This window comes from Psammomys obesus, unplaced genomic scaffold, assembly GCF_907164565.1.
Source record: "Psammomys obesus unplaced genomic scaffold, mPsaObe1.curated_primary_1811, whole genome shotgun sequence".
Lineage (NCBI taxonomy): Eukaryota > Metazoa > Chordata > Mammalia > Rodentia > Muridae > Psammomys > Psammomys obesus.
In genome coordinates, this window is record NW_026596125.1 from 18,495,817 (window position 1) to 18,508,544 (window position 12,728).

A 12,728-nucleotide genomic window follows, 5' to 3' on the forward strand; every position below is an offset into this window, starting at 1 on the left:
GACAGCAGCAGGAACAGACAGCAGCAGGAACGGACAGCAGCAGAAACAGACAGCAGCAGGAACAGACAGCAGCAGGAACCAACAGCAGCAGGAACAGCAGCAGGAACAGACAGCAGGAACAGACAGCAGCAGGAACGGACAGCAGCAGGAACCGACAGCAGCAGCTGCCGCAAGCCCTCTTGGGGCTCCTGCATTTATACCTACTCAAGAGTTCCCAGAATTCCAAACATAAACCATCTGCAGCTGGCAAAAACCAAACCCCTCCTAGAGCATGAGACAAACCATAATTAGCAGCTGTGGACAATCTGAAGCAGCCCCGTATCCCACACCTGGGATTAAATAAAAACATTATCAATGTAACTGAGTTTTTTAAGAAACCAAAATTCTCACTACAGATGAGTTACAGAGACACATCCACCACCATGCGGCAGTGGAGACACTGAAGACGCCCAGAGACACAGCAGCCACTGTGGTGGTGAGCTGGCCACTACGCTGAGCAAGCGTGCCTTGCAGAACTGACAGAGAGTAAGAGAAGAGGACCAGCTTGTGCGCTGTGAAGGCAGGAGGGTCTGGAAACAGGGTGCTGAGAAACGGCCTGGTATGAAGAGCCTGAGGCCATGGTGAGGTCCCAGCCCTTGCTGCCACTGAGCGCCATGTCTGGGTCCAGAACCCTGGATCAGCGTCTGTGTGCATATCTGTGGCCCGTGCTGCCACCAAAGGCTATTCAGACATCTCTGGTCTGGGCTGCCTCCCAGCACCATCTTGATGTCCAAGACCTGACAAGAGCTGTCCCTGCCCCTCACAGGCTGAGGCGCTTGGGAAAACGAGCCCCACCCTTAGCTGAGGCATTGCTGGTGCACAGGTCCCCAAGGCATGGGGACAGAAGAGCTGGCCACTGGACACTTCAGCCACCAGCCAGGCCCACCCCAACACCTAGCCCACCTATGCGCCTCTGGAGCTCAGGGCCACAGCAGGCATCCTGAGAGGAGCCCTCCTGAGGCCCAGTGTTGACGGGGCAGCGGAGGCCGGAGGCCTCGGGCCAGACTCAGCGCAGTGAACATCTGAGTGAAGCTGCTCGGCAAAGGGCACACTGTCGCACACGGCAGCTCGCTGCAGCTTCCATGGCAAGAACTTTGTTGTGGCTGTTTTTATTTTTATTTTTTGCTTCCTTTGAGGGGGAAGTTTAAAAGAGAAGAGGGAGGGTATGGAGGTGTGGGAGATGAGTGGGACTGGGGTACGTGTGTGAAATTCACAAAGAATCAACAAAAAGTTTAAGACAAAGTAACCGGTTTACAGAGAAATAAGGACCAAAAGAGACTATACAGATTACCAAACTATATGCACCGCATCAAATCCCACCGTCTAAGCAGGGTTTGGAAGCAGGATTTTACACAGCCCGGGCGTCACTGGACTCACTGCAGCCAGATGAGCTTGAACTTCTGATCTTGTGGCTTCCATCTCCCCTGCACTGGGTTTACAGGCGTGTGCCACTTTGCTCGGTGTCCTAGTCACTGTTCACCACTGTGAGGAGGCAGGGGCCAAGGCAACTCTTAGAAAAGAAAAGATGTAATCGGAGCTGGCTTACAGTGTCGGAGAGTTAGCCGTGATTATCACGGTGGGAAGCACACAGGGGCGGTACAAGAACAGTAGCTGAGAGCATTACTTTCTGATCCACAGGCAGAGACAGAGACAGAGACAGAGACAGAGACAGAGACAGAGAGTTTGAGCTCAGTCTTAGCATGGGGTTTTTTAGACCTCAAAGCCTACCCCAGTGACACTCCAATCTCAAGAAGGCCACACCTCTTCCAAGGAGGTGAGGTCTCCTAGTGCTCCTTCTCAAAGAGTTCTGCTTCCTGTGTCAGAGCATCCGGACACGAGTCTGCCGGGACCACCTCACTCCCAGCAGCACACCCCGTCTGTGCAGCGCGGGGGCTGGCTCCCAGGGCTCCGTGCCCGGTGGGCACGCCTCTCGCTGGCAATAACCCCAGCCCTGGGGTTTGTCAATGCGCACGCGGATTGTGTGTAATTCTAGATTCTATGTGTAGTAAGGGTTACAGAGTCCCGGCTGGCGTCAGCCACGTGCAAGTGCTCTGTCACTGACAGGAAGAGTGACTCGTGCAGCACAGGCCCGGTCAGATCTCTGCGTGCTGCAAAGCTGCCGCCTTCGCTGCCTGTTGGAGTCATTTGGCTTTCATTCGGTCTTCCAGAACCTGACTCCAATTCACACTGTGTAGTACTTACACAAATTCCTCCTTTCTACACAATTTTTCACATTTTGAGTGTGAAGGACTTCGCTCTTGTGAGGCGGAGAGACTAGGTTGTCCAGACTGATGTATCTCCCAGCCCTTACAGTGGCCGCAGGAACTACCTGTGCTCATGACAAAGTTCTACCCAACAAAACCCAAACAAGTTATAGTTTCTTTCCTTAAATTTATTGTATTAAAATTGCCAATTTGGGGGGCTAGAAAGAGGACTCACTGGTTAAGAACACTTGCTCTTTTGAAGACCAGGGTTCAATTCCCAGCATCCACATGGTGCCTCACAACTGTCTGTAACTCAGCAATCCAACCCCCCGCTGACCTCAGAAAGCAGCAGGCATGTCCATAGTACACACACGTACAGGCAAAATGCATACATTTTGTAAATCTAAAGATAATAAAGAAACCAAATAAAATGCCAATTCTTTTTTAAATGACGCCTAGAAGCTATATTTTTACTGTTGTATTAAACTGCTCTGACCAAGGCAACTTGTATAAAGAAGGATTTATTCTGAATTTATGGTTCCAGAGGGTTAGGGTCCGGGACAACACACAACTCTAGGAAAGCTATAGCCCCAACCCTTACATTTAACAATTGCTGGGTTTTTGCTGTTGTTGTTGTGGGGGGTTCAATTTGATTTTAACTTTTACAGGGGGTCGTGTGGGCTTCAGGCTTGCTGGGTAGCCTAATTGGCTCCTCCTGCCTCCACCCTCCCTGGCCAACACAATGCCAGGGTTTCATGCACACTGAGCAACTGTACCTCCAGAGCCAGGTTTAACAGTCTTGAGCTTGGGGCTGGAGAGATGGCTCAGTAGTTAAGAGCACAGACTGCCTTTCCAAAGGACCTGGGTTCAATTCCCAGCACCCACATGGCAGCTCACAATTGTCTGTAACCTCAATTCCAAAGGACCTGACATTTTCACACTAATGTACATAAATAGTAAAATTGAATAAATTAAAAAAAACAACAATCGAGCTTGGGAGCTTCTGGTGAGACACTGAGCGTTCCCACTGCTCTTTCAAGTTTGTTTCTGCTCTTTAGATGCTAGTCCTGGGTCTATGCACAGTAGGTGCTTCAACATTTGTTGGCCAGCTGACCAGAGTCCGCTTGTTCCTCACTGAAGGAAGCTGGAACAGGAGCTCAGGCAGGGCAGGAGCCTGGAGGCAGGAGCTGGTGCAGAGGCCGTGGGTGCAGTTTGCTGGCTTGTTTCTCATGGCCTGCTCAGTCTGTCCTCTTATAGATCGCTGGCCAGCTGGCCAGCGACGGCTCCACCCACAACGCACTGGGCTCTCCCCATCAACCGCTGGATCTTAGGGAGGCATCTCCTCAGCTGAGGTTCTCTCCTCGAAGGTAACCTGAGTTGTGTCCAGTTAGCACAAAACTGTGTGGTGCAGCCTGCAGCCTTGCTCTGTGTGCTACTTCTGTTTCATTTTGTGCGTTGGAAGATGCTTCTCTTCTTTTGGAGGAATGAAGGCACCTTATGAAAAATAATGAAACAACACTAAGGTCGCTTTTCTTGCTGAATTTCTCATGTCCGTATTACGGGTTTGGGGGACATGATTCTCTGTAGCTAGCTGACAGATGTTAACATGCCTTCTGTAGCTCAAATCTAGGATGGACACACAGCAGATACTTTTCCTCCTAACTTTTATTAGTTTATGTGCACAGGTGCTTTGCCTTCATGTATGTCTGCACCACATGTGTGTAGTGCCAGAGCAGGCCAGGTGTTAGTCCCCCTGAAACTTGAGTTATGGGCAGTTTTCAGGTGTAGCATGTGTGCTGTGAATTGAGTCTGGAAGAACAGCCAGAACTCTTCTGAGCCATCTCTCCAGTCCCTAAATCTGTTACACACACACACACACACACACACACACACACACACACACACACCAATAACTGTGTGTGCTCAAGCATGCATGCACACTCAGACTACAGGGGCCAGTAGGAAATATCAGATCCCCTGGAGCTAGAGTTACAGGCATCCCACGTGGGTGTGGGGAAAACCAAACTCCAGTCCCCAGACAAAGCAGTAAGTGCTCTTGACTGCTGAGCCACCCCCAGACCCAACAACACACAACTTTTCAGTAAACACTTGTGAAAACCAACTGTGGCACAAGGGCCTTCACAGGGGAAGCTCAGGTGAATGATGAGAAGTGATTCCCGCCACTACAGCGCGTGCAGGGTATTAGGAAAACCCTCCTGTAAAAAGCCCTCTCGTGAGCACGTGTGCCGATCTTGGCTTCTGGGAGAACACCAGGCATCGGCTTCTGTCCTACAAGAGCTGAGAAAATCTCTCAACAGACGAGACATACCCCTGAGTCCTGGAGAGGACGGACATTGTTCTTGGGGGAAGACTGTGAGGGGCTTATGGCCTGCTGGCGCAGGCTCAGCTTGTGGGTGATCCCAATGTGGGAAGCTAAGACAATGCCATAACGCACTGGTGTGTCTGGAAAACCAGCACCAGGCCAGGCTTCCTGACGGGCAGCCTTGTCAGCCTCAGAAAGAGGCAGAATTTGTCCTCTGGTTTATGGGAAGCCACTGAAAACTTAAACAGTAGAGCAACTACAGTCTAGAGTTGGACCCATTACCGTGGTCAGCGCAGCTGCAAACACAGATGACTCGTGAGGGAGAGAATCCAGACAGAGCCTGCAGGGTGCCCTGGTTTTCAATGAGAAGGGACGATGGGACAGCTAGTTCTCTGCTCAGGAACGCACGTGTGCGACGTGCCCACCACCATCCATGTCCAGGACGTTTCTCTCTGTGAACGGTGTCTTCTCAGTTACTCTTCCCATCACACAGAGGGTTCTCTGTCCCGAGAACAGACGGTCAGCACAGCCTCGCATGGTCCTGGAGGCTCCCAGCAGCTACTCTCAGCAAATAACTAGAAAAACGAGCAGTTATTGCAAGGGAAAAAGCTCATCTTGTTTTCAGTAAGTCCTAACGAGTTTCATTATTTTTCATAAGGTGCCTTCATTCCTCCAAAAGAAGAGAAGCATCTTCCAATGCACAAAATGAAACAGAAGTAGCACACAGAGCAAGGCTGCAGGCTGCGCCACACAGTTTTGTGCTAACTGGACACAACTCAGGTTACCTTCGAGGAGAGAACCTCAGCTGAGGAGATGCCTCCCTAAGATCCAGCGGTTGATGGGGAGAGCCCAGTGCGTTGTGGGTGGAGCCGTCGCTGGCCAGCCAGCGATCTATAAGAGGACAGACTGAGCAGGCCATGAGAAACAAGCCAGCAAACTGCACCCACGGCCTCTGCACCAGCTCCTGCCTCCAGGCTCCTGCCCTGCCTGAGTCCTGTTCCAGCTTCCTTCAGTGAGGAACAGTAATGCGGAAGGATAAGCCAAACAAACCCTTTGCTCCCCAACTTCCTTTTCAGTCAGCTGTTTCATCACAATACAAGCTCTAACTAAGGCACGGGTAGAAGACTAGTGACTAACCCAGCCATGGCAGGACATGTCCTTAATCCCAGCATTTCAAAGGCAGGCCGGAGGATTTCTATGAGTTTGAAGTCACCCTGGTCTACTTTAAGAGTACCAGGCCAGCCAAGGCTACATGCTGAGCTCCTGTCTCCAAACAAGCAACTAACACAATAAAGATTAACTTCTGTGTCAGGAAAAAAAAAAAAAAAAAAAAAAAAAAAAAAGCACTAGGCAAGGCTCCATGGCCAACAGCCTTGGAGACAGCAGAAGGAAGCTGCATTTGTACTCCAGTTAACAGGAGACCACCGAAAACTTTCAAACAGCAGAGGGACTACAGTCTGGAGTTGAAAGCCATTACCGTGGTCGGGGTTGGTTGCTACAGTAAGTGTGAGGCCAGCCTGGGCTATGGAAGACATGCTGGGTAGGAGCAGGGGAAGGAGGAAGAGGAGGAGGAAGGAGATGGAAAAATCGGTCTGAAGCTGAAGCTGAAGCTGAACCCTAAGTAGCAGCATTATAGGGGAGAGACCACCCGAAAAAGAAGCAAAAAGGTCATAACAGGAAGTAAAGTCAAGGGCAAGTGACGGGCTGTCCATGCAGTGGAAGTGAAAAGACGAGCCAGTCCTCTCGCAGCTCCGCATCCACAGCTAACCCTGTTTGGGTGCCAGGAACAGTCTCAAAGTTCGTTTGGGCCCAGTCTTGAAGCCTGTCACAGCTTCACTGGCGGCCCACAGTCTGACACTAAAAGATGATTTTTTTTTTTTTTTGGCAAAATGCCTTACATCCACCTCCCCGTTCCTCCGGACCAGCTGGGCCTCAGCAGTGGCAGCCGCCGTGGCCCCCTCCTCTCACCAATGGGCCTTTCCCTCTTTCTTGTGCCTGGCTTTTCCATACTACCTTCCCTGGACTTCTCCCCAAACTGCCAGAAAGAACTTGGAAAGGTAAGACATGCTTCCACCATGTCCTTGGAGGACTTTTTGGTGTCTCCTCAGCGGCAAAGTGTCGAGGCTGAGGTCTGTGGTCGGAGTCACTGCAGCAACTGCCTGTAAGGAGGAGTAAAAGGCAGGGCTCACTAACGTGGGTGGTATCACACTAAGAGCAGAGAACCCCTTAGGAATGGCCAGCCCTCCTCTTCTGAAGCTAAGAGGTTTTATAATAAATGGCTAATGTTTGAGTCTGGGCTTTTCAAACTTTTTTATTTCATATTTTTAAGATTTATTTATTTGCATTTTGTATGCTTGTTTTGCCTCTGTATGCATGTTTGATGCCCATAGAGGCCAAGGGAAGGCGCTGGGTACCCTGGAATGAGTTACAGACAGTTCCTTGCCACGGGGAACCAGGTCCTGTGCAGGCAGGGGGTTCTAACTGCGGCTGTCTCTCCAGCCATGAGTGGAGCTTATGGGAGGATTTTCCCAGGTGCTTTCCCTGTCTGAAGCAATCACACGGACAGCACCGAGCTGGATCGGCCATACTGCCTTCGTTTTGGCACAGGGAGACGTGCTTAGAATGCCCAGCTGAGTTCCACCAGAACTCTGTCTACTCCTTGACAGACCTGAGATCTGAGCCTGAGTCATCTGACTCCAAAGTCACCTACCGTCATCACCAACAGGAACTGCATTTCCTTTGTGTATCAAGCCTTGTGGTATACTGAGGAAGGCCTGGCTGTTTTCATGCTGTTGATGTCTATATTTTTATATGCATAACAGACAGATGTTTTCCAATATTTTTTCATATGCAGTTTTATATGAAGAAAAATTTTATATTAAAGGTGTATGCATACATGATGTGATTTCCAAGATTCTGTAAGCACTACTACAGCCAGCACAATAATTTGTTTTCTGGTAAGGAGAAGGGCTGGACTGGAACTCAGTGCAGTGCTAGGGCTATTTGCCTTGTAAGCATGGTATCCTGGGTGTGACGCAGACTTCCCAGGGACTCCACATCAGAATAAAGAGATAGGGCCTGGAGAGTTAGCTCAGCGGCTAAGCGCACTGTCTGCTCTTCCAGGGGACCTGGGTTCAATTCCCATCATCCACATGGCAGCTCACAGCTGTCCGTAACTCCAGTCCAAAGGACCTGACACCCTCATAGCATAACACCAATGTACATAATAATAAACAAATTATTTTTATAAAAGAATAAGGGGCCTCATCAGGGTCTCGATTCTGATGGCCAGAGGCTCTGGTGTCACTTCAACAAGGACACAGGTTTGGCAGGCCTATGGGCTCCTGTCCTAGCCTTTCATAATCATGAGGCCAGCAGAGAGAAGCGATGTGTCCAGCAAGCTGGTCCAAGCTGAGCTCACCAAAGGCGCCTGCAGGGGCTTAGAGCAAACGTGACTCCTCTCCCTCTGCAGCAGCATGACACTTATTCAAGTAAAGCCGTGTGAGAGGTAATGATTTCCATGTATGAAGAGGCATTGAGTTACTATGTGTAGCCAAAGAAGCTCTAAACTGGGTCAGAAAGGGAGACCAACTTGTTTGACAAACATTGACTGTATTTCTGTGAGCTCCTAGTCCGAGAGCCACAGGCTGGAGATGCTGAGGCGGAGTCTGCTGCCTCAGGCACTGGCTCTCAGGTGTGAGCAGGTGAGACCCTCTCTGGAAGCTTGTTTAAACACAGCCAGGGCCTAGGGAGAGGGCTCAGCCAGGAAGTACTTGCCACACAAGCCTAAGGACCTGGGTTTGAATCCTGGGACCCGAGTGAAGGGCCTCGTGCAACCACACGCTCCTCAAAAGGATCTCTGGAGCACACTGGCCTTCCAACGGTGTTGAAGCTGTACCCTTCACATTCGTGTGAAATTGTCTCAGAAAAGTAGGGTGGAAAGTGACCTCTGGCCTGCACGGATGCATGCATACACACACACACACACACACACACACACACACACACACAGCACACCCCCAAACTTCTGATTCCTCAAATAGGGACAGAGTTGGGTCACTAAAGAGGTTGACACAGGTGTTATTGAAATTGTATCTTGGAAAACTTTGACCTAGTCAAGCTTAAGTTCTGATCAGCTAAATCAAGTTCCTTAGACTTGGGATGTCTGGGAGTTAGAAGTGTGTGACCTGAAAATCCTTAAGGCCTCTCTAAGGCCTTTTAGAATGGGCCGGCAACATAGCAATAAGATCCACAGGCTCAGGCTGGAGAGGTGGCTCAGCGGTTAAGAGCACTGTCTGTTCTTCTAGAAAACCCGGGTTCAACTCCCAGCACCCATATGGTGGCTCACAACTGTCTGTAACACCAGTTCCAATGGATCTGACACCTCCATGCTAATGTACATAAAAAATAAAAGAAAAAAAGAAGAAGAAGAACTGGCTCAAGATCTATGGGCTCTTTCCAACAAGGGAAAAGTCAGAGTGTTCACAAATGAGTTGAGCCAGAAGAGAAACAAAGCAAAGGGGTTTCACTGGAACAAGTCAGGAGTGTGTGTGTGTGTGTGTGTGTGTGTGTGTGTGTGTGTGTGTACCTTTATTTTTCAGCCCTGAAGAGTGGGTCACTGCTGCTTATGAGAAGCAGCACATCTGGTTGGGAACTGGGTCTACTGGAAATGTGTGTCACAAGTGTCCCTAAGCACAGCCACAGGGTCGGGGGTGGGAAGGAGCTCCCTTTCCTCTCTGCAACGGTGGGTGATTCTGTGTGCAGGCCTGGGAATGGTACTCCTCTTAGCAGCCCTGCCCAAGCTGCCCCTGCACCCCCAGCAGCCTCCCACCTTCCTCCTGGTGAAGCCAGCTGCTGTCACAGAGGCCACCTGCCTCTTCCCTGGCCTAGGAGTCTCAAGTTCCAGAAAGCAAGGCAGCTTGTGGGAGGCTACTGCCGAAAGAGGGAAACAAGACAGGAACTAAAATTAAATGGATTGTCTGCACACTTTTTTTTTTTAAATTAAACTGTGATTCATTTTCAGGGAAGAAGAGGCCCTTTGGGAACAATTGTGGCCCTGAGTGCCAGGCGCCAAGCTTAGCAGCTCGTCAAGCTTAGCAGCTCTGCCCAGAGCTGGGGGCGTAGGGAGGTGACAGGAGAGGCAGGGATGGGGTCCTTCCCTTCTAGGGAAAGGAAAGCAGGGTGGGCAGGGTTGGAAGGAGAGAGCTGGGAAGACCCCCCAGGATATGGCAGAGGGGCCAAGCTGGGGACCCTGAGGCTGGGATTTTGTGTTTTCTTTCGTTCTGTAAGATTATGCCACCTTCTCCCTCCCTGTCTTATCCCAGGAGGCCCAGCACCAGCCAGCTTTGATGGTGAGACAGAGCCACCCACAGCCTTGGTTTGGGGCAGCCATGGTAGGGGAAAATGGAGTCTGGGAGAAAGAGAGGGGGGAGAGTGAGGAAAAGAGGCAGAGGAGAGAGAGAGAGAGAAAGGGGGAGAGGGAGAGAGGGAGAGAAAAAGAGAGGGGGAGAATGAGGAAGAGATGCAAAGGAGAGAGGGGAAAGGAGAGAGAGGGAGGGAGAAAGGGAAAGAGGAGCTCTTAGGTTGTGAGGCTGACTTGAAAGCTAAACTGAGAGACTGAACTGTGTGTGGGCTGTTGCTCTGATGTCAGCAGAACCCAGAACTTGAGACACGCCCCCAGTCCCCCCTAGTCACTCAAGGATCTGCTGTCCACACTGACACCCCTCCCTGCCTTTGGATTCTTCCACGGGTGGGGGGAGGTATGACACAGCATATGAATTGGGGCTCAGGGACTGGCTTGCAAACCAAGGAACTGTGGTGCCTGCACTAGAGGGTGGAGATGCCACCACGCCCACTACCAGCACCTTCCCCCAAGCCCAGACTGCGCAGCCTGCATCCAGGGCCAGCCTGTCCTAGGCGGATGAAGGAGAGCTTCCGCCCCATGCATGCACAGAGAAGTTAATGCCTACTTCATTTTCTTCTGTCCTCAAAGTTTCTGTTTAACAGCCAAGAGATGTTTAAGTCACAAGAAATTAACTAAAATCTTGTGTGTTCGGGACCACGTATTTGCACAAATGTAGTAGGTGGAGAGTTGGGAGACAGAAAGTTGTGCGGAACGGAGAGGAAGACCCTGAGGAGCCCATATTTTGGACAAAGAAGGGGAGACTGAAAAGAACTCAGGAGCAAATGAGGGTCTCCTTGGGGACAGAGCCATGCCCCCCACCCATCCTGGAAAGCCAATTGTCTCTCCTGTGGCCAACCATCCTCTCTGAACCCTAGACTCATCGTTTGCTGGGCCTTTCTCCTTCCTTTTTTTTTTTTTTTTTCCTTTTGGAGTGTGTGGGGGAGTGTTGTGATTTTTTTAATCTTTCAAATATAAAACAGAAATACACTTTATCATCATAGATATATTTTTTTCACTCTCACCACATAAATACAAAAACATCCAAAGAGCCAAGACATCCAGAACACAATTAGTAGCCAGGATTCAGTGACACTACCTGCGTTTGAATAATTTGTTATTTTCTTCCCTATTTGCTGAGAGAGAGAGAACAAAAAGAAAGAAAATTAAGCAAGCAAAGAAATGGAAAAATGAAAAGGGAAAACCTCAGATGTAAATACTTTACAATAAAGTTACTTTGTTAACGTTCTGCGCTTGTTTCAGACGGGCGGATACATTCTACACTGAGGCTGCTCGCACTCTGGGTCTGTGGTTTTGGTTAAATCGTGCGAGGTGGTGGCTGTGGGGACAGAGAGGGTTGGGGCCGCACCCGCGTGGTGGGAAGGGTTCTAAGTCGGGGTGGCTGCCACCGGAGGTTGAGAAGGGAGAGGAAATGCGTGTCCTGGCTGCCACACAAGGAACCACTGGCCAATGAAGGCCTGACTGCCAGGCACCCATCCTGTCCTCCGGCAAACAACTGCTGGGAAATCCCGGAGCTTCCTGCTCCTCGGTGAAAAGCCGGCATAAACACAGGGGTTCAGGAGGTGAGCAATAGCTGTTGATTTAATTCTGACCCCAGCTATTCCGCAGTAGCTTCGTTCTGGGAGACCCTGGAGGGAAGAAAGCCCCCAGCCACTGCGCTGGGAGGAGCAGGAGCCGTGGGCCACCGCCCGCACAGCCTCGGAAGAGGAGAGTGAGTCTTCTGTCGTTGGAGTCATCGGCTTTGCTTCTCCTCTTAAGTTCCTGTCTAAAGTCACAGCACTCGGGATTTTGATTTCCACGACCCTGTGATGCATTCTCTAGTCCGAATTTCTCACACCCTGCAAACTCAACTATTTCTGTGTGTTCAAAAACAGGTGCCCATCTGGTTTTACGTAACAATTACTCTTGCTTTATTGCTTGCTGTTAGATCAAATTTATTACCACCTTCGCCGAACAAGACAAATTAATTTATCGTGATTTATCGCGTCTCAGGGTCGGGGAGCCTGCGATCGGAGCTTTCCTAAGGGGAATAAAACTCATCAGCTCTGTTCTGGGCAGTTGCTGCTCGCTCGTGCACCAAGGATTCCGAGAACTCTAAAACTCGAAGCCAGGAGCCCCCAGAATCCTGGCTTCTCTGACAAGAAGAGAGAGGAAGCTCTTTCAGTCCCTGGCGGTCTGTGAACGCAGTTCCTCTTCCGAATACCCTTAGGAGCAGTGCGCAGCGCCCTGTCCAGAGCAGGGGTCCCGGGCCTGGACCGCTGTTACTTCCTGGCTGGCAGGGCTGGGGGTGGCTAATTCGGGTATTTCTCCCCAATTCTTTGGATCATTCCTGGATTCAGGCGGAAACCGGGGTTGGCGGGAGGAAGAAAGAGTAGAGAGAACAAAACCAGCCCAAGTGAGCCGGAACCGGTGGCCGGCGGGCTGGGTGAGGGAGCAGTCAGAGGCCGGCGGGCCGGGCCGGGGAGGCCAGCGCAGAAGCCTGGGCGCCCAAGGCGCGAGTCCATAAATACCACCACACTGGGTGTGATAAATATAAGTACAGGCGACACTTAAGTCAGTCCAGCGCCTTTTTCTCGGCCCCTTCTTTACTGTTGGTCCGGGAGTAAGGCTCGAAGGCCGAGGAGCTCAGGTACCGGGCCGAGAGTTCTTGCAAATTCCCGGCTAGCGAGCCAGCCATGGCCAGCGGGGCCGAGGACAGGCGGCTGGACTGACTTAAGTGTCGCCTGTACTTATATTTATC

General features: G+C 50.7%; 1 protein-coding gene across 1 annotated transcript in view; it reads right to left on the minus strand.

The window, feature by feature from the left end:
* Positions 1-10,953: 10,953 nt before the first annotated feature.
* Positions 10,954-12,728, minus strand: part of Vax1 (ventral anterior homeobox 1) — a 5,513-nt gene continuing 3,738 nt past the window's right edge. The window contains exon 4 of the mRNA XM_055591763.1: positions 10,954-12,711. Coding sequence (XP_055447738.1) covers positions 12,543-12,711 — 169 coding nt within the window. The 3' untranslated portion in view covers positions 10,954-12,542. The remainder of the gene's footprint in view (positions 12,712-12,728) is intronic.